This window comes from Mesoplodon densirostris, chromosome 17, assembly GCF_025265405.1.
Source record: "Mesoplodon densirostris isolate mMesDen1 chromosome 17, mMesDen1 primary haplotype, whole genome shotgun sequence".
Classification (NCBI taxonomy): domain Eukaryota; kingdom Metazoa; phylum Chordata; class Mammalia; order Artiodactyla; family Ziphiidae; genus Mesoplodon; species Mesoplodon densirostris.
This window is the reverse complement of record NC_082677.1, coordinates 13846680-13868905: the sequence shown is the minus strand read 5'-3', so window position 1 is coordinate 13868905 and position 22226 is coordinate 13846680. Positions and strand designations below refer to the sequence as shown.

The 22226-nt window shown below is 39.3% G+C and overlaps 2 protein-coding genes across 2 annotated transcripts in view; one reads left to right on the top strand and one right to left on the bottom strand.

Moving 5' to 3' along the window:
* Positions 1-2916: 2916 nt before the first annotated feature.
* Positions 2917-10506, bottom strand: NHLRC3 (NHL repeat containing 3). The gene is made up of 7 exons (XM_060080080.1): positions 10221-10506; positions 9855-10013; positions 9397-9544; positions 6834-7034; positions 5977-6068; positions 5554-5666; positions 2917-4961 (listed from the first exon to the last, which is right to left on the bottom strand). The coding sequence occupies exons 1-7, from the start codon at positions 10302-10304 to the stop codon at positions 4709-4711; spliced, it is 1050 nt and encodes a 349-aa protein (XP_059936063.1). The 5' UTR covers positions 10305-10506; the 3' UTR covers positions 2917-4708.
* Positions 10507-10845: 339 nt separating this feature from the next.
* The window catches only part of PROSER1 (proline and serine rich 1), a 29147-nt gene continuing 17766 nt past the window's right edge, over positions 10846-22226 (top strand). The window contains exons 1-5 of the mRNA XM_060080154.1: positions 10846-11675; positions 15123-15188; positions 17520-17588; positions 19738-19832; positions 21033-21126. Of these exons, the coding sequence (XP_059936137.1) occupies positions 11631-11675; positions 15123-15188; positions 17520-17588; positions 19738-19832; positions 21033-21126 (369 nt within the window). The 5' untranslated portion in view covers positions 10846-11630. The remainder of the gene's footprint in view (positions 11676-15122; positions 15189-17519; positions 17589-19737; positions 19833-21032; positions 21127-22226) is intronic.

The window sequence follows — 22226 nt, the reverse complement described above, 5'->3', positions numbered from 1 at the left end:
ATTTAGCCATGGTAAGTTGCAGTTAATTCTTTTGATACAGTTGTTCTGAACTATTTGGGCATAATGCCCTTTATACACACACTTAAACACACACACACACCCCCCACAAAGAAAAAAACTGGATAAATTTTTAAAATTAGTGTTGATTAGAAACAAATGTATACATAATTAGTTCCTAAATCCCTTTAGTTAAGTAAAAATTAGTATTTAGTTAAACACAGTAAACATCAAAACATTAAAATATTCCTGTACACGTACTATGAAGAAAAATGTTATAAAAAATTTGGTGATTGTGACCATTTGTAATACATAAAAGTCCTATGGGAAAAAAATTTGCATAACACATTATAGTAATCAATTCTGGTAAAGAATAAATCTGAGATATGCACCATGCTACTAACATTTTCTTTCTTGAGAATGAAGTGGCTGAAAACTGAGAAGCCAGTTTAGGATATGAACCTGTTGTGACACAGACAATTTGATCTACCTTTTAAAAGATTTTATTCAAAAGACTCAACCTACCTAAAACATGCTCATTTCAAAGCATGCTTGTTTCATGAATGACATGGTGTCTTTTCTTTACAAATTGCATTGAAGCAGAATTAAATCATGACAATATAATTTCATTGTTTACAATGGAAGAAACAAAAGTTTCAAAGAGTGCTGTTTTTCATTGTTCAAATTCCACTCAGTTCTTACATACAAAGAGTATCTACATGTCATTAAATGTTCAGAGGATTAATTTACTTAATAAACTCAGGGATTCTATGGGTAAGTGCGTGGTAGAGAAATGACTTGGTCTCTTTGTAAATAAGCCATTTTGCTCACCTGTAAAAGAGTCAACAGCTACAGAGCAAAATTGTTAAAACAACAAAAAGCTAGTAGGGAGAAAAGGAATAATTCCCTGCTAACACAAATACATTTTCTATTGCACTAAATACACCTTTCAGGTTACAGTTTTAAATGTTTAAAAAGGGTTATTCACTTCTGGCTGTCAGTTTGAACTACTGAAAAGATTTCACCTTTTTTTTTTCTTAAACATGGCAATGTCCAATGAAAACAGTAGAAAGTTCCAACAACCCTTGGAAAATATGTCACCTATAAACCAATTTCCTCAAGATGTAAGCAAACTGAAGAAAAAGAATAAAAATTATGTGTGGTTAACACTATAGCCTCAGATTTTAAGCAAAGTATAAAGAAAGTCAACAGATGTCCACATGTGATTCCAAGAAACACATCATAAGCTGGACTCTGCTGCCCTCTTTTGTATCATGAATGTAACAGAAGCACCAAAGGGCACTTCCAGAAAGAGACTGAAAAATAAAGGGGGTTTGTGTGGCTTGTTTTCCCACCTAGATAGTGAACTGCTAGGGCAGAAGACGCTTGCCTAATTGTCTTCATACATTTGTTGTTTCGTACATTTTTGTTGTATAAATACATGTGATTTATTCTGACTTTTTAAAAAAGACTTCATTGATTCTGATTTACTTTGGTGCGTCTGAGGAGCAAAAATCTGTTTCCAGTTTTATTTATTTACTTATTTTTACATCTTTATGGAGTAGAATTGCTTTACAGTGGTTAGTTTCTGCTGTATAACAAAGTGAATCAGCTATACGTATACATATATCCCCATATCCCCTACCTCTTGCATCTCCCTCCCACCCTCCCTGTCCCACCCCTCTAGGTGGTCACAAAGCACCGAGCTGATCTCCCTGTGCTATGCGGCTGCTTCCCACTAGCTAGCTATTTTACATTTGGTAGTGTATATATGTCCATGCCACTCTCTCACTTCATCCCAGCTTACCCTTCCCCCTCCCCATGTCTTCAAGTCCAACCTCTATGTCTGCGTCTTTATTTATGTCCTTGGATGGTCCTCGAGTCTGTCATAGAGTGAAGTAAGTCAAAAAGAGTTCCGTTCCATTGTTGACTATCCAATCTATCCTGCTTTAAAATCCAACGTTTTAAAACCAACGAAAGCAAAAGTTAGTCCTTGATTGCTTTTAGCTTAACAGCCCCATTGCTTGAAGTTGTCTTTTAATCTGTTATATGACATGAGCACAAAGTATAGAGGTCTCCTTCGCTTATCGTCACACTGCATACATGGTTTCTTTGATGGACAAATGTTCCATTTTAAAGACCCAATATTGTAGTGGAGGTTAAGAAAGATACCTATAGCCTTTGGTTTTCTAACTTAGAACACCCTACCCCTTTCCCTCCAGAATAAATCTAGAAAGTAGAAGTGTAGAGATTCCATTTCTAATGCAAAAATATACAGTTAGCTAGTCATTACTATCATTTGTACCCACCCACCATCTTAAACGCCACATTAAGGGGGCTTCCCTGGTGGCACAGTGGTTGGGAATCCGCCTGCCGAAACAGGGGACACGGGTTCGAGCCCTGGTCCAGGAAGATCCCACATGCAGCGGAGCAACTAAGCCCGTGCGCCACAACTGCTGAGCCTGCGCTCTACAGCCTGTGCTCCGCAGCAAGAGAGGCCACTGCAGAGGTGTCCGAGTAGCCCCCGTTCACCGCAACTAGAGAAAGTCCACGCACAGCAACGAAGACCCAACGGAGCACCCCCCCAAAAAAAAAGCCACATTAAGCCTTCTAAGCAACCTCTAGCAATATTTACACACTTCAGCCCTCACTTCAACTGTGAATGAAGAGGATATACTCTCAACACAATCACAGTCGTGTGATTTCACGACTGCTGAAATCCTTCAATGGAATAAGAAATTACAGACTGCTTTTATAACAATAAAATCAAGCTTTAATTGGAAAATCAGACAATATTGCATTCTTTCCAAAACTTTTATTTTTATTTTTTAATAGAAAATACAACACATTTCTCATTCAATTAATTTAACCAAATTAATCCAAAGGAAAAAAGTGAGATACCATGATTACAAGTATGCTAATAAAATAAACACTTTTAGCAGGACACATGGAAACAATACTTTCAGCAAGTTTTATAAAAATCTGGTATAAAACAAAGTTAAATACAACATTTTTGAAATGACAAAATCTAACCTATATTCTTTCAAAGAGACATTTATTTGCACTTCTTGTCCTGGCTTGGAAACAAAACAAGTAAAACCTTAAATTATTTCCTTTCATCCAAGTCGATTTGGCTAAACTGCATAAAATTTGTGAGCATACGTTTTGAAAAAAAGCAATAAATGCAAAATTAAGGCAAAACTGATAGCTGGTATCAGGTAAATAGCACATTTAGTAGGACCCTTGCTAATAAGATGACTTCAATGTACTTGGAGCTACAGATTTCAAAGGGCACATTTGTACCTATTGCACATGTGATCCTCACAGCCTTCCTGAAGGAGGAAAGGCAATGATGTTCCCATTTCACTGAAGAGAAAACTAAGGCAGCTCACTTAGATCACACAGCTTGACCAGTGGCACAAACACACAGCAATGGCCTTGGAACACAGGAGAGAGTTTCCTGTTGGTAGATCTACCTTCCTAACTGCATCAAGATATGACAAAAGTGTAAGTTCCTCGAGGTCTGGAAAATAGACTCCAGTCGTAACAGGTAATGAAGACAGTCAGCTCAAGATCTCTCACTTACCGTACAATTTACAGTAAAACACTGAGATAAAGACGGAGGCTGATACGAGAAAAGGCGAAGAATGATTTGAAAGATTGTAATACGGCAAGGTTCCTTCCAAACCTACAATGAACTAGAACAAACTGAACAAATGGTCTCAATTGGGAGGCCAATATTCAAAGGGGTAAAAAAGAGACATAGACATAGAAAGGTAGGAAATTCTTCATCTTAATAGCTCCAAGTGTTTGGCACACATTCTCCCATAAATAACTGTAAAACTTCCTTGAGGTAAACAAATGTTAGAAATGGACAGAGTTCATGTAAAAAAGAGACGGATGGATGGAAGGAAGGAAGGAAGGGAGGGGGGGAGGGGGCGGCTCTGAGGGGAACTATTTTTAATGCTACCTTTAAAAACCATTCCAGTTATTTGTAAAAACCCCTTTCGGTAAAGTGCTTGATGCTAGCCATTTTATTCCTACACTTAAAGGATGAAACTACGTACCCTACAGCTAAAGGACCAAAGCCAAGTTGGGCCTGTAAAACAAAGTCTACCAAGGTTCACAGCAAGCGAGCACTTTTCTTAACATCTGTACCTGGAGGTCGTTCTCTCCTCCTGTTTTTCAAGTCAGAGCTCAACCGGACTCCCCTGCAAAGTCTCCAGGATTCAGACATAACACTGCTCCTTCTGCAAGTCCTACTTCCCTGGTGCGTTGCTGCTGCCGTGTTTTGTGGACTGTAAGCTACTCAGAGGCACACAGACAACCCCGCCTCCTCATTCCTGAATCTTCAGGACCTGGCGCTCTGTGGGTTCTCGTTAATCAAGACCCCATCTGACCCCATCCCTCAAGTAGTTCATTTTTTACTAAGTGAATAAAGTGAAGGTTTGTGTTGTTTATGTGAAATTCAATACATTATCCTGCAAACCCATTTTTATTCCTGTGTTTCCCGCCCCCCAGGGAGAATGAGTCTATAGGGCAAATTACTGGGTCACCACCTTAGTCCCACTTTCCCATCCCATTTTTCATTAGAGTTATGTTTCTTTCATGAAAGTATCCTTATGCACTCATGTATGAAACGAAGTCACAAGAATGCCCCAAAGTTGAGAATCTGAACTTCCACTTGAAAGACCTTCAGGGAAAGAAACAGTTACGAATCGAATGAAGAGAAATAGCTATTCACAGGGACGTATTTTTGTACTTGTTTTGCTCCAATTTCTGCTACATAGATGGCTCCAGTCTTCCCACTGACGTCTAAGAGATGAGGTGAGACCTGATCTGCCAGCTGGATCGTGCTGATCACCGAACAGTCGCCAATGCTTCCTACCGGGGGCGCCGCCACAAGTAAGAGGCGGCTCAGATTCAGCTGGGCTACAATCAAGTGCTTCCCGTCTGGAGTAAATCTAAGGAGGAAGACTGTCACATAATCAACCGGGGCAAAGTTAACATAAATGTCTATTTTTTCAACATGTGTATCCCCTACAGTGCTACACAACAGTAAGGACCTGCTTGCTGAAGGGTTCTTTTAAGGGGGCTTGAAAATTGATCTGATTCTGCTTCGCAGGGAACAAGAGATTTGTGATGACAGACTTAACCAAAGATTAGTTTACGTTTTTAAAATGAACAATATTGGAATATTACACAGAGATGAAACTAATGGAGAATCGGTGTCAGGCTGGGTCTGAAACTATAGACTCAAGATTTTTATTTTCATTCTCTGTTTAAAAATAAACTGCATCTCAAGGGCAGAGGATGTAGGAAGGTCCAGCCTTTATTATCTCTGATACTTGGATCCCACAGCGTGCTGGGAGCTTAACCGCATTCACACTGCCTGGGATTTGAAATATGATTACATGTTCTCTGAAAACTCCTTTCCTTCTCCTTTTTCCCTGATAAAAATTAACAGTAAATGTTTTAAACTTTCAGCTAGCTCCTCAGAGAAACTTAACGTAAACCCAATCAAACAAGCATTTTAAAACAAAAAGAAACAATTACCTGACTGCAGAAGGTCCCTCTTCGGAGAAACAATTATTCCAAGCTCCTAGCCACTCCCCCGTGTCTTTATCAAACACCTGAATTCTTTTATTGCCTCGGTCCGCCACCCACACCTGGGAACCCAAAGAAAGGAAAAAGAAGAGGGGGAGAGAATGAATGTTTATTTTCATTAGTTTCATCAACACTCCCATTGAGGACTTAGAGGACCTCAAAGAAGAGAATATTAAAAACCCCATTTTCAGATAAGAAACTCAAATGCAGAAAAGTTAAATACTTTGTTTTCAGCAGAGCTTACAATAAGCGAGAGAGCCACGTACGGCCATCCGTCTTAACCCGAAGCCTATATATCCCATGTGCCCAGATATCCGTGCTCGGCACCACCCCCATATATTCAGACGGTCCACAGCGACGCTGTATATTTACCCGACTATCAGAATCAACTGTAACACTGTGAGGAACGCTGAACTTAGCAGGCCCTGTCCCATTTTCTCCATGTAGCCAAAGGATCATGAAATCTATAAATGGTACACATATATGGTCAGAACAACATACAGAATACTTTATGCATTTACATGTTATATTTTATGTCATAAGTTACAAACCGTTCAGTTATACCCCCAGCTGATTATGTTTTCCTGGCTTTCTGTTTATACATCCATTTGACTAATTTCTATGCTTAAAAAAATTCTTTCCCTGTTTCAAGCAATTAATCTGCTTCTTTAATGACTGTTTCCACCTTATTTTTCATAACTCAAAACCACTGTTCAGGGTTCATGTCAAGCTCGTCCTGAAAACTGGTTCCCCTTAAAACCAACCTGTTATTTGGTATTACCATTCCCCTGAGCTTAAACATTATGTTTCTATAGGTCGTCTTATTTAATTCCCCTGTACTGAGTTGAAGGTGTCCCTCTCCCCAGCCCCACCAAAAAAAAAAGATATGTCCAAGTCTCAATCTCCAGAGCTGTGAATGTGACCTTAATTGTATCTGCAAAGGCCCTATTTACAATAAGTTAGGGATATTGAGATAAGGTGATTCTGGATTTAGAGCAGACCCTGAATCCAATGGCTAGTGCCCTTATAAGAGAAAGGAGAGGAGATTTGAGACAAAGAGACACACAGAGAAGAAGGAAATGTGAAGATAGAGACAAAGGCTGAAGTTATACTGAGTATCAGACAAATTAAATCCAACTTATTAAGTAACATTCTTATATTGGATAGGCCAAAAAGTTCCTTCAGTTTTAAAGTATTGAAATAATACCATACAAAACTAAGCCACGTACCTTGGGACAATTTGATCAACCTGTTATTCAGTCCTCCATCTCCATCCACAATGTAAATATCCCCTGTGTCTTCTACATATAATTCTGCAGGGTTATCAAACTGCAGGGGATTTAAACCAGTGCCTTTTTTGCCTGGGGTACCCAAAACTTGAACAAGATCACCAAAGGAATTGTATTTTTTAATAGTATGACCGTAGAGTCCTATAAAGATAGACATGCACATTTCAAAAATATAACCATTGTACAAACATTCACATTTTTCAAGTGAGCTGAGAGCAAAAATTTAACAGAATAGCAACAAAAAGTTAAAAGGCTCAGATAATTAAATGTTATATTTGACAAGCAATAGAGCTTCATTAGTTATTGCCAAATCTGTTCGTGAATTAAAACCTCAGGTACTCCAAAGTAAGATTCTAAATCCAAATAAAGAAAACTGAAAAAAAAAAAAATTGGACTCCTTAAACAGAAGGCTCATGATGTAAAAGTACTGGTACACCATTTTCTTTTTTTAATCTTATCACCTTGTATAAGGAAATTAAGAAGGATCTGGAAAACGAACAACTTATATTTGAAAACTGTTATTCCAGTCATTCATGGGCAGATCTCCAATTTCAGTGGGTGACTGAAAAAGTTCGTTATAATACAAACTTCTGTTTATTTGTTTATAAAAGTCATTTATATCTATTCTTTGTTAATTTTTTAAAGTTTTTTTTTATTGCAGTAACATTGGTTTATAACAATACTGACTTTTTAAAGCTACATTTTCTCCTAGTGGAAACAAATACAAAATTCAACCCATTAGCTTTTCTTTCCTAAGAAAGGAATAGATCTTTCCAAATCACCAGTATCTTATCTTCTCACACTGAAACTTCTTTGAGTTAAAATTATCTTACAAGCAAAAGTATAAAGTGGAATATTAACAAATAGGGAAAAACTATAAAGCAGTTACCAGAAACCAACTTGAAGGCATACCAAGACCAACTAACAGGTAGGCATTCAAATGATAAATTGGAAACAATGGGCTCTCTGGAAATAAAGTGAATCAGCTTGCATTACAATCCTATCTTGACAATTGTATTTATTATTATACTTGTTTTGGAGACTTGAGCTAAAGTCTGTAGCAATAATAAGAGAACAAAACATTAAAGAAAGCAAACTACAAAGTCTCTAAGGAATTGGAAAAGAAATAGAATACCAGTAAATAATGTTTTTTAATGGCTATGATATGCAGCCATGTTTTTACTGAAGAGAATTTATTCTTCGAAATATAGGAAGGAATAGAAAAACTGTCTTCAGATCTGTGTGTGGAAAAACAACCTATAATGGAAAGAATGAAGAGATCATGTGTGTTCTTTTTATTTCTGGGAACCAATGAAGTATTTTATAAAAAAGGATCACATGAATGGAACAAATTAAAAAGTAATGGCCTCTTCTAACAGTGAATCCCAAAAGGAAAAAAAAGTGAAAATAATCAAATTTCATAGGGTCTAACAATGAACTCAGAGATAACTTAGATTTTGGGGGGTTAACCAAAATCTTACCATCCAAAATACAGCTTTAAATAAATGGGTCATGGGGCTGAGGCTCAGAAATCTTTTGGGTTCTGAGAACAGATGTGGTAAGGGCACTTCTTACAAAAACTGAGACCTCTTTAATTCCAAAACAGTATCTGAATTAGCCAGAAGTGGGGAAACAGAAGGACCTTCAAGCCATGAACATAACTGGGACAAGTAAGACCAGAAATATTTTAAGATCTCTTTCCTTCCTGAGATCCTAAGATGATACCAGGTTATCTCTTATACCATCTTGTCTTAAGCCACAAGCACAAGCAAACAGTTATCTCTGAAAACGTATCTCACAATTTTAAGTTCAACTCTGCTTACTCTGCAGCACATTCTACTAAAAATATTCGACAGAAGAAGGTTTCAGACATGCTGAAGTCAGTGGGATTTCAGAAACATTACCAGCAGTTTGTGCAGATCTTCTACTTTGGGCAAGAAAACAGTTCTGGTTTCTCAGCATAATCTCCCTCTCTCTCTTTTGTTTCACCTGGAATAATTTTTTTTTCACTTTTTAAAGTATGTGGTTCCATAGCAAGAATTGAAGTCAAAGATTTTTCATTATATTGTCACATGAGATCTGTTTAAAACTATTAGGCATTTAGCCTATTATAACTTCTGTTATCAGCATAATTTCTTTCGAAAGAGAAGTGGTAAAGGAAAACGAAAAGCAAGGACTCCATTCATTAGCTTTTAGAGATCTCCATCTTATTTTGCTTCACAGAAGAAGTTCAGAATGATCTAATCTAGGAAGAGCAACTGATATTTTAAAAAGCAAAAGCCCTGTGACAACTTAAAGGAAAGATCATAATAATTATAGCCTCCTTGTTAAATGTCTTGATTCTACAGAAGTACAATATAAAGGTTTAGAAACAAGCGATTTCACGAATGATTAAAGGAATTACAATTAGATGCGGCCACTCTGATTTTAAAATGGACAAGCAAGAACATGGGCAAAGATGTGATTTCTAGCAAGATAATTTAATAGGTATTACTACACATACCACTTCCTACATCCGTGATCCAGACGGATTGTTCATGTGGTGTACTGGCTGCAAATATACCATGAGGTGTGTCAACTGTATAATTCCAGGCTCGTAGGAAATATCCATCCTCTGTGAATACTAATACCTTTGGGATGTTATCCCCTCTCTGAAGGTATACAAAAATAACTGCTTAGATAGGATCACTTTTAAGGAAGCAATCTTTATTTTGGCAGAGAGAAACAAAAATTATAGGTTAACCGAGGAATTTAGTAACGTTTAAAAAACCATCTACAAAACCTTACAATATTAATCTCTATCGCGTTCAAAACCAAAGTATTAACTGTAACTCAAAAAACTAATTCCACAATTGGCGTAATATAAACGTATACAGTTACTGAGTTCGGTGAGACAGGAAAACTGTTTTCTTTGTATTCATAAGCTAAAAAAAATTTTTTTTAAATCCCCATTTTACTTACTTGGGCTACGTAAACCAATCCGTCGAGGGAGTCAACTGCAACACCAAATGTTGCTCCAGTAAAGTATTCTGAATACTTAGGCCAATCCACATCCAGCCGGTAAAGGGCTTCCTCAGCTCTCCAGGAAATTTTAAAAGCAAAGTGAAGAGGTAACGGGAGCTGGGAAAGAAGAGAAAATAAGGAAAATGGCGATGTACCATATTACACACGTTTTAACGCTAAGAAACAGGCAACGCGTCGGCGGTTCGGCCCCCGGTGCAGGTTCTGAGATGAACTAGTAAGAGAACCAACGCCATCTCCATCCCAAGACCGTCTCCCCAGTGCTATCCACACACCCGACAGCCATTTCCTCACTATCCAACTCACCCGAGAGGCACAAAATCGAGAATGGAAAACCAGAAACGCAAGAAAGAAGCCAGCGCCGGCTACGCAGACCCAGAATCTCGTCATGACTAGACAGGAATCCTGGAGAGGGAGAAAGATAGGCAGGCGGCTGGGGGCCGCCCGGACAGCCTCAGGTCCACGCGGTTCGTCGCTGCACTGAGCTCCTAGCTCCAACGCGCCTAGGAGAGAACCAGAAGGCAGCAAAGACCAGGGCGAAAGAAAATCAGAACCGGGGTTCCGGATTTTCAGCGCGTTCCCGCCGCCCGCCTCCCCCTGCCCCTCCCTCCTCCCCATCCCCTTGTCACATGCCCCGGGTTTACCCCGTGACCACCCTTCGGACTGTCCACGCTGTGCACCTCTCCAGTCAGCCAAAATCGGGGCGCCCGTAGATATGCCTTAACCACTCGACGTTCTTTCTTTTAAATTCAGACTTAACAACCAATAATTAGCACAATCAAACCTTAGAATTAAGGTTTGATTAATAACTTTCAGGCTCTGGGAAAGACTTCAACTTCATCCAATTCCGAGACATCTAGGCATCCGCTATGGACACCTACATTCCCACACCAGGACCCCTCCACAGGCTCTCCGCGAAGAGTGGCTTCAGCTGGCGGCGCAGAGTTGACTTTACTCTGGCGCGACGGGCTCCGTTGAAGGCCCCCACGAGCCAGGGGAAGCTCTGGGGGTAACCAGGAAGGGCTCTTGGTGCCGTTGGCGCTGCGGTCTTCGGGAGTCCCCCTACCTGAGGCTGTGCCCCCTTCGCCCGGCTCCCGGTGCTCGCCGGCCGCCGGCCCGCTCCCGGAAGCGGTGGCAGCTGGTAACAAAGAGCTGCCAGGCCGCTGCTGCCCGGGCTACGGGACCCAGGAGTCCGGCGGAGCTTCTGGGAGTGAGCGCGAGGCGGGCCATGAGACTAGGTTCGCGGCGGTGAGGGGCGGCCGGCGGCGGCCGAGGTGCAAGTGCGGGCCGAGAAGCCGGTGCTTCCCTCCTCGCCTCCTGCGGGATTCGGGGCGCGGGTGCCTCTGCTCTCCGGGCCGCTCCACTCGGGAAGGCGGCTTCCGGACCTTCCTCCGGCGGCGCCTGCCTTTGAGCTGCGGGGACCGACGCTCTGCCTCCGGCTACCGAACCTCGGGTTTCTCTTCTCCGAGGGGGTCCTGAAGCTTTGTGTAAAGAAGCTGGGGAAGCCTGACGGGTTTTGTTTTTAATAAAAAGTTTTTATAAGTCTCCATTTTTAGAAATTTTTGCAGTTTGAAGTACTCTACCTCTTTGCATCCTTTCTCCTGCTCCTTGAGTCTTTTTTCTACTCAGCTGTAAACGTTTTTATTATCGGAGCGGACCAGGGATGAACGTTTTGTAATTGAAACTGTAACTCTTCTCGTCGAGATAGTAGTCAAGATGGACAAGAAGTCCTTTGAAACGGTGCTGGATGAAATTAGAAAGGTAATTGCATTTAATTCCTTAAATCTGTGAACTACGAATTCTCGTGATTTATTCTCTTTGAGGGACTACGTGCAGATGGTGTAAAATACGGGTTTAAGGACTGCAAAACTGGTTGGAATTTTAACGTATAGATTAGGAGTTTATATCTTGATATATTTCACGATAGAAATTATGTTAACGCTAAACTTCTTGAGAATCAGTGCGGTGTTGCGGATATTACATTCAGAGCCCCTGGTTCCGAAACCCGCTACAAATCTTTAATAGCTCTGTAGTTTCGGATAAGTGATTTTAATATTTCTGAACCGATTTCCTCATCTTTCAGTAATGTAAGAGTGAGTGAAAACTAGAGGTAATAGCGTAGGGAGTTTCTTTAACGGTAGTTATTATTACAGGTTTTTAAAATCTGAGTATAAGCGGACTGTATTTGTTGCCTGTGCCGGACAAAATTAGTGTCCTAATAAGTGTGGCACTAAGTTTAAAGTCATTCTTAGGAATGGGCTTCAAACACTCGCATTTCAAAACTTTTTTCTCCTGCTTTCAAGTTTTTGCTTCATTTTGAGGCTATTACGCATAGCCTACCTCCCACCGACAGCAAAAAATTTGGCTTGTACCCTTGAGCCTAACACTATTTCAAGCGCAAAAAGAGTTTACAAAGTTAAACCCGGAAGGACTGACTAACCATTCTTATGCTAATACAGAGTCCTTTGCTTAGAATTTCCGGGCAATTATGTCGCCATTTTCATATCTTTAAGACCCTTGTTGACGCGAAAAGACTTGTTACCTTGTGCTCTGGTGATGATTATTTATTTCAGCTTACGAAGTTATTAATAAAATTGCTTGTGGACATGCTGTTTTTCTTTATTCTCTGTAAAGCAAAATGTTGTTTTCCTTTAGGTTAAATTTACCTTTGTAAGGATATTGAGTGTTTTTTTTTTTTTTTTTTTTTTTTTTTTTTTTTTGCGGTATGCGGGCCTCTCACTGTTGTGGCCTCCCCCGTTGCGGAGCACAGGCTCCGGACGCGCAGGCTCCGGACGCGCAGGCCCAGCGGCCATGGCTCACGGGCCCAGCCGCTCCGCGGCATATGGGATCCTCCCAGACCGGGGCACGAACCCGTATCCCCTGCATCGGCAGGCGGACTCTCAACCACTTGCGCCACCAGGGAGGCCCGGGTGTTCTTTTTTTGAATGAAATTTCTGCTTTTGCAAACCCAATTTGTCCAATGAAAATTTGCAATAAAACATTAGCTTGATAATTATATACTTAGAATTTGCCACAATTTGTTCGTGAGCTGATGTTAGACTACGGTTTATGAGAAAATAATTTGTTCGGGTAGACCAGTTGATTTCTACCTTTGGAAGCTATAGAGTGTTGGTTTGCATATTCTCTCCCTTCTAAACTCTGGCAAGATGACATAGTAATTACTAATGAGGGGAATAGGAAACTTTCCAGAGATTAAAACCAAATACATAGCAACTTAAGTCCTTATTTCTGGTCTGAAATCAAAATACATCTTTTGCTGTCTATGCCAAATAATTAGATACATCAACATAGTATTAGGCTATTAAAATGGGATGAATATACAAGCACATCTAAGTGTGTGAATTACTGTTGGCTTTTTAAAAATTGCTCTCAGACTTTGCAAATGTAAGTCAGTTTAAACCAGGTAATACTTTCCTGAATGTCACCGTTACGTCTGTGGGTAATACTGGCTGTCACTACTGTCATTTAAAACAAAGCCATGGGGCCTCCCTGGTGGCGCAGTGGTTAAGAGTCCGCCTGCCGATGCAGGGGATACGGGTTCGTGCCCCGGTCTGGGAGGATCCCATATGCCGCGGAGCGGCTGGGCCCATGAGCCATGGCCGCTGGGCCTGCGCGTCCGGAGCCTGTGCTCCGCAACGGGAGAGGCCACAACAGTGAGAGGCCCGCATACCGCAAAAAGAAAAAAAAAAAAAAAAAAAAAAAAAGCCATGTAAGAAGACACTAGAAAAAGAAATAGGAGGGGAGAAGAAAGGAGGGGAAAAAGCAATATTTAATTTGCTTTTTAAGAAGGGGGTAATAATAATAATAGTCATTTCTTATTGAGCACTTAACTGAGTGTGTCTGTTCTAAGCACTTTCTCCATGCGTTATTTGATGAGGTCCTCCTAACAACCCTCATTTTACAGAGGGCAGGTCTAGCATCTGTAAGTTAGCCAGCCAGCTCAAAGTTACCCCCCTGGTGAGGGACGAGAGCACTGTCCAGAGTTGGGTAGTCTGACTCCTGAGTGCCATGGTGTTGTGCCTGGGGGTACAGCTGGGCCTCTCAGGTGCTGATCAAAGAATTAAGACATGGCTTGGCATCAACACAATCCAGGATTTGGGCCAGAAACTTGCTTTTGATTGTGTCCAATAATGGCAATAATACTCAAACTCCCAAGAGTACATTATCCAGAATACCATTCCCTCCCCCTTTTCAGTGAAAATTCAGCTACTGAGCTCCCTGGATGTGTTTCTCTGTTGACTGGTCATAGTATTTTCTCTTAGCAGAATGATGCATGTGAAAAGTACACATATGATTGTTTTGTAGTGAATGCAAAGGGATTAGTTGATTTTTCTTTTTATGGAGTGTAACTGACTTACAACACTGTCCATGTTTCTGTATACTAGAAAATGACCACTACAATATGTCTAGTTACCATCTGTCACCATACAAAGGGCATTAGTGGATTTTTAATGAGTAGTTGTTACCAAATTTTGATAGTCTGGTGTTTCCATCTGTAAGCTTAGCATATAGTTGCAAGGAGATCATACATGATTTCGTTCGGCTCTAGATAGTGCTGGGTCAAGGCCATCGACTTCTCTCTGAACTTCCCTATTATGTGTCACATCTACTCTTGACTGTTTTAATCCTCCCAGTAACTGAGGTGGGTAGTGATTGGTGAGGCGGCTCTCAGGGCAATTAAAATGCCTTTCAGAGGCCTCACTGCCAGTTAGTGTCAGGCGCACAGATTGGCTCCTGGGTTCACATCCCTGTAGAAATACTGAGAGCCTGGACTAGACCATGTCTTAGCCATGTTTCTCCATCACTTAGCACATACAGGTGTGCAATAAATAATTATCTGATGAATGTGTAACGGGTAGTACGTTTAACCTTAAAAATGACCGCTTGTTGAATTTTAGATGCTTTAAAACTGCGGTTACTTTTCCAGGAATACTTAATTTCTATTAATGTCGAATCATATCTCTTAAAATTCTGTTCCCTTCCTTTGTAGGCATGAGTAGGGAGGCCCAGGGGCTTCTCCGGCTGTCTCAGTGTATCCCTTACAGCATGGAACTTGGGAAGGTAGAATGTCACATCACCATGGTGACTTTATCGGCCTCCTTGTGCCAGGGCTGTTTGAGTTGCTTAGGCAGTTTTGATATATGCATATGATTACATATATTCATTCTGTTCTTCTATGTTTTTTAGGCTGTTTTGACAGAGTACAAATTAAAAGCAATTGAATATGTGCACGGATATTTCTCCAGTGAACAGGTATTCCTTTATTTGTTTAAGTAACAGCATTTTTTTTTTCTTTTTTTTTTTTTACACTGATGTTCTGATTTAATGTCTTTATTTACCTGCTGGTCAAGTTCAGAATTGCTTTTACTTTGTTGCTGTGTTTATTCAGGAACTTGAGAAGCTTTCAGTTTTAGCAGAAAACTTTACATGATTTATAGTTGGGGTAGTTTATAAACATACCCACTTTCACCATGATATCATATGCTAACATGATTTTTAAATGCAGTGTCTGAAGAAAGCAGTTCAAAGTGTTTATATTCTGGGCACAGTATCATATGTTGTAAACTTCTAATGGTAAACATGCCCAAAATTGTACAGTATTTATGAGTCAGTAATTGCAAAATTCACTACATTTTATAAAACTTGAACAAATGGTGATATATGTTCTTACATGAAGCCACTAAGTAAAAATTTTAGAAAATAAGAAAAAAAATAGTGTCTAATAAGTAGTTTCTGTAACTGCCAGAAGACTAATACTTTCAGTGTGGTAGTTTAGTGGGGACTTTCACCCAACTTTAGGGGGAGTTTGCTGATTTTGAAAAACAGGTTTGCATGTATATACACACACACATATGCAGAGAAAGCTGGATTTCCAAGAGATACTTGGAAAATACTTGATAGAGAAATAGACCAGAAATGGAAATGTACATCTGAAGAACAGAAAAGGTTGGGAACGTGAGTAGGGTAGACAGTGGATGAATCTATAGATGGAGTTAGTAAATGCTCCAACTTTTCATCTGTTTCTCAAGACTTTCAAAACTTGAATAACTTTAAGCCTGTAGTTCTGCCTAATAAATTCCTCAAAGCTACTTTGTGACTTGCACATGTTGCTGCCTATTTAATGAGGGTTTTTCAGCTATCCCATTACTTTTCAAAACTGCCTTATGCTTTTTTTTTAAATTTAAATGTTTCAGAGAAAGATTTATAATTTCCCATAGCTGATAGCTTTTCTTTCCTTCTCTTGTGTTTCTGTGTATATATGTGAAATTTTGTAGATAACTTCCTCTTGTGGAAATTTAATGACTTTGCTAAAAATTTAATTACTTTGCTAAAGTTATTAAAAATTTTATCATGCTACTTTCTAAGTGTGACCTTCTAAGCTTATTATATTGATTATTATAATATAATAATCATACATGATAATTTATAAAGTTTTATGGTTGGTAAAGTCCCAGGTAGCCATTTACTATATATAGTAAAAACATTATTCTCATAAAAGTAAGGGCATACACTCTTAGAAAATTGTATAGAAAGTGCCCACAATACTTGTTTGCTATTTATGTATCTCTCATTAAGGAGTGAAAAGTATTTTTACTCTTCTTCACAGACCACACCAGTTCCTAACATTAACCTCGCTTTGTGGAATAATTGAAGCCTTAACACGTTTTTAGGAGCTCACAGTAAAATAATTCATTAACCCAGAGTTTATTACCCTCTCGTCTTGAGTCTTTTTTTCCCCTTTTGGGGTGTCCTTGGAGGCAGTGAACCCAGATGGTGGTGACCACACAGAGACTTCAGTGTTGTGATCGTGGTGTCTGCTCACCTCTTCCTGGCTGTTGCACAGTATCTCCCTCGTTCACTTGAACTTCGCTGGTGGTAGTGGGAGAGAGCCTGGCTGCCTGTGCTCTCAAAATGACTTCCCATTTAGAAGCTGCTGGCGTGATTCAGGGTGATTCTTACATTTTTAGGGAGTAGATCTGTGGTCTAAGTAAGAGTAGTATGCCCTCCAGGTGTGAGTTAAAGAGTAGAAGTTAGTGGACCTACACTAAACCACACCACTGAACACCCTTTTGTGATTGATTAAAACTGTTATTCTCCACTAAATGTTTTGAAACTTTCCATTCATACTATATCTCTATATTCCTACGCGATGTTTTTGTCTCCATCTAGTACTTTTCCAGCTTTCCTTTTCTTCAGGTACTTTCTTCTTCCTGTACCTTATACTTTCCTTTATTCTAGACCAATGCTGTCCAAGACTTTCTGTGATGGTGGAAATGCTCTCTCTCTCTCTGCAGTAACCATCATGGTAGCTACCAGCTTCATATGGCTGTTGAGCCCTTAAAATGTGGCTTGTGCCAGTAAGGAACTGAGTTTTTTATTTGATTTGATTTCAGTTGATTTAAATTTCAGTAGCTACACTTGGCTACTCCATCAGCCCAGTCTGAACTCTGGTGTCATGCTTATGCCTCATCACCGGGGCCCAGGCAGCACACTTTGAATAGTAATTCAGAGTACTGAAATAAATCTTGGAGAAATGTTTGCAAACACACTGTCATTAGAGCTAAATTAGTTCTTTGCTTTTAGGTGGTTGATTTACTGAGATATTTCTCCTGGGCTGAGCCTCAGTTGAAGGCAATGAAAGCATTACAGCATGTAAGTATTTTTCCTTAGAATGTAGAATTTAAGTATTTTGAATTCCCCCCTAGTTTTCTCTAATTCATCTCAAGTTGTAATTTGTTTGCATTAGATACTGGCGCTAAATTTCGTTATACTTTGATTATTCAAAATAACTATGTTAAAAAATTAAAACTTGTAAATTTAAATCGTATGTACTGTACTATTAAATTGTACAGGGTCCTAATTGGCAGATTGGAGTAGAAAATATAGGCAAGCAAAACATAGGATTTGAATTCTTAAGTATTTTTATTTACTTTTATTTTTGTATATCTTCACCCTCTTGTATTTAGTCTTAGAAGAATAGTCAGACTGGTTTATACTTACATTTTTTAGACCAACACTGTCCAAATTAACTTTCAGCAATGATGGAAATATTTTATATCGGCTCTATCCACTATGGTAACCACTGGCTACATGTGGCTTTTGTGCACTTAAAACATGTCATCTGTCTGAGAAAGGGTATTTTTAAGGTATTATTTAATTTCAATTTAAACAGGCACACGTGTCTAGTGGCGACTTACTGTATGGATAGCACAGCTCTAGAGCCTAGATTAACAGAGGCATCAAAGTCAAACAGGATCTGGCTGTACAGGAAGATTTTCCTGGGAGTATCAGGCATTGATAGCTTTAAGGAAATCTACAATCCTTAGCTTCCTAAACTAATTTGCCTAAGAAAGTGCTGGGTCTGTTAGTGCTTCTCTTTCTCACCCATCAGCTGGGGGTGAAAATCTTTCTCTAAGAACCAAAGAGACAATGCACTATCCTGAGAGGGAGAGCAAAACAGAGCTTCCGTAAGAAATACTGATGGGGACCTTGCCTTATTTTATCAGGACAACAAACGGAAAACAAACTGATAACAAACCTTGCCTTATTTTATCAGAACAACAAACTCATGACAAAGCTCTTAGGCTGGCTTGCCTATCCACCTACCTTAGAATTAAAAATCAGAGGTGAGAAGGCTGCACAGGCACACCATAGTGCACTTATAGACAAAGTAAGTCTGATTTGACTGTTGTCCTACTGAAGACTGACTGACAGGTGCTGCTATGGACATTTTCATAAAGTAAATGAACTAGATCAGTAGTTCCAAGGTTTTCAGAAATATGTAATAAACTTACATATAAGGAAATCTATCTTTTGCAGATATGTAAAACTTCCGGCAAAATTTTTAGATGTCAATTTAAAAACACGCAATGGGGTATATGGTTTTACCAGTTCTTTTGGTGGTACAGGAGTTAAAGTGTTTGAAAACCACTTTTGTTGATCAGTTGATTCTAACTGGTCTTCTTATCCTGACTTTGCTTTTGAATTTACTGCACTGTTAACATACATTTATAAATTGACCTGCTTTTCAAAGATGTAGGTATCCTAGGCAAATAAATTATGTAACAGTCCACACAATCTTGGATTGTCACAGTGCACGTTAACAAGGCTTTTAAGAAAGTTCAGTAAAGAGACCTGTTTAACCCATCTTTCCTCTAATGATGTGACTGGAGTACCTTCTTTAATAACACTATTCAGTGCCATGGACTTCACTAGGAAGTTCTGATTGTGGCGTATCTAGCACTCTAACTGAGGATTATAACTTTTTCTAACTTCTTGAGCAGTGTATCTCCCATATTTGTAAATATCCCTTTTTATATAGCCTTTCTGAGGAAAGTAGAACATGTAAATTTTTTTTCCATAGATGAACATATTGAGAACTTAGCTCTTCAATTAAAATAGTTACATTGAAAAGCCTAATTTTAATTCACACAGTTGTTAGGACTTACTTTTTTTTTTTTTTTTTTTTTTGCGGTACGCGGGCCTCTCACTGCTGTGGCCTCTCCCGTTGCGGGGCACAGGTTCCGGACGCGCAGGCTCAGTGGCCATGACTCACGGGCCCAGCCGCTCCGTAGCATGTGTGATCTTCCCGGACCGGGGCACGAACCTGCGTCCCCTGCATTGGCAGGTGGACTCTCAACCACTGCACCACCGGGGAAGCCCAGGACTTACTTTTGATTAAGCAGTTTTCATCTCAGATATTTATATTAAGAACATTTAATTACACTCCCCCCAAAAGGCAATTTCTTGCATGAAAATTTCTCATGTTGAAAAAATTTCTCATTATTTTTTATATTAATAGAAAATGGTGGCTGTTCACCCAGCAGAAGTGGTCAATATACTCAACTGTTTCACCTTCAGTAAAGACAAACTAGTTGCTCTTGAACTGTTAGCTTCGTAAGTATTTCTTTCTTTTTACTTCATTGGAGAAAAATTTGGAATACTTTTTAAATGCTTTTTAACTCATTAGTGTATGTTAATGTGTCAGAATTATATTAGTAAATGGAACTCTAATGAAATCTATGCAAGCATAGAGCTGAATATATCTAAGTATCTAGTGTGCTTATTACACATGGTTGTAACTTATAAAATAGTGGGGCTTATCGAGTTTAATTATTTCAGTTTGTCTGCATTTCGGTGACTTGCTTTGCATTCCCACTCTGAATAACGTGAAAGGCTTGGTGATAAAGCCAGAGGACTTATAGTCAGATGGGTTCTTCCACGTTCTGACAACGTGTATTTTTTTGACTTAATATATACTTACTCTTTCTGGATCTTATTTTCCTCAATTGTGAAAATAAGGATCTCATCTACTTAGTAGGGATGTGAACTTTAAATACTGTAAGATGTGTGAAAGCACCCAGCACGACATTTGAGAAAAGGTTGTGATGAATGTAAGAGAAAAGGAACCTACTCTCCTATAATGTAAGAGTCTAGAAGTTGCTGTTTATTTACAGCATATGCATTTTTTTTTTTTTTTTGCGGTATGTGGGCCTCTCACTGTTGTGGCCTCTCCCGCTGCGGAGCACAGGCTCCGGACGCGCAGGCCCAGCGGCCATGGCTCACGGGCCCAGCCGCTCCGCGGCATATGGGATCCTCCCAGACCGGGGCATGAACCCGTATCCCCTGCATCGGCAGGCGGACTCCCAACCACTGCGCCACCAGGGAGGCCCAGCATATGCATTTTTAAGTCCCTTATATATTTGTAAATGACCACAAAAAGCACAAAATTAAAATGAAGCATAAGGTTAAACTTCATTTTTAGATCAACCATGATTTTTAGGCATTTAGCACATGGGTTTGTTCTTTTGCCAGTAGCTCTCCTGACACTCATTAAGAGGGTATTTTTGCAAGAATCTCAAAATAGTGATTTTTATTTGAAGTATTACTTTGTTACTTTCAGGTAGCCAGATAAATGTCAGTTCAGTTATTATATTTACCATCTTCATATAAACATGTTATTTACATTCACCAATTAAAACTAATAATCATACTTTTGTCATTATGTCATGGGGAAAGCTTACTCAGATATATCTGTGTATTAAATATGTGTGTCCAGCTTCTTAAATGAAAAGCTAAATCGTATTTGCTTGGTAGAAACATTGTTGATGCACAGAATTCTCGTCCCATTGAAGATCTGTTCAGGATAAATATGTCTGAGAAGAAACGGTGCAAGAGAGTGCTTGAACAGGTAATTTCCTTAAGGTTGCTATATAAATGGTACGTTGGTTTTTCTGAATGCTGATGAAGAAAACAGTACAGTCTTATTCCTATGTTAACTTCGTTGAATAACCTGACTTCTGTTATGTGATGGGTTAAGAATGACACCCCAGCAGTCTTTGGAGAGGGGGACACTGGTGAATGAAGAGACAGCCTGAGAGTGAGAAGCCAGCCCTCAGCATGAGCCTCATGGGGTGTTTATTCTCGGTCCCTTGGTAGCTCTGCCATGGCTCCAAGCTTTTGTCTTTCATTTTATGTATTTAGGAACTTGACTGTTTAAATTTGCCTTGTCATCGGGCTTATTTTCATCAAATTCATAAAAGATGAGTAATAAAGCAAGATTGTAGTTTTTTAATTTAAAATCTGTAAGAGTCGGGGAAGTAGTACTTGTCCAAGCCTAGAAAACTTGATTCGTCATTTAAGGTAGTTATTTCTTAGGATTGTGATGGTTGGAAACTGAATTAGTGATTAGAAAGCTGCTTGAGGAAGGCATCGACTGCTCCCCTAGGAGCTGCAGCTCAATCGTATTTAATCCTCATGCCCTCCACCAAGCTCAGGAGAGTGGAGAACTTGCCTTAGGCATAAGTTATTGTAGCAAAAGCAAGATCTGAGGCCACATTTCTTTACTTTAATAACTTCATCGAGTTTTTTGACTAAATTCTTCAAGGCATTAGGCATTTACTACTGTGGTTTTCTTCCTTATGAAGCATTCTGATCATGTGACTTTCCCATCTCAGAAATAATCTGGGCCTGAGTCTTCTATGGAATAGGTCCTTTAATCAATGTAAATTAGTACAACTTTTCTGAAAGGCAAACTTGAAGAGCCTTTAAAATGTTCATACCTTTTGACCCAAAAATTCTATTTCTAGGAATTTATACTAAGGAAATGAATAGAAACATACACATGCATATATAAGGGCACTCACCCGGGTACTATTTATAATAGCCAAAAATTGAGATGATTTTTAGGGTTGGCATGTTTAGTATGGGGCTGGATTATATAGCTAATAATATCATATATACCTATAAAATACAGCATATATATGTTTAACTTGATATTCTTATACAGTA

Excerpts from the sequence above, each read along its gene's own strand:
- NHLRC3 (XM_060080080.1), bottom strand. The coding sequence starts at position 10,304 with ATGACGAGATTCTGGGTCTGCGTAGCCGGCGCTGGCTTCTTTCTTGCG. Across the intron at positions 10,014-10,220 it reads CTCGATTTTGTGCCTCTCGG|CTCCCGTTACCTCTTCACTT; the intron begins GTGAGTTGGATA and ends CTTCTTTCCCAG. Across the intron at positions 7,035-9,396 it reads GATCACGGATGTAGGAAGTG|GACTCTACGGTCATACTATT; the intron begins GTATGTGTAGTA and ends CTATCTTTATAG.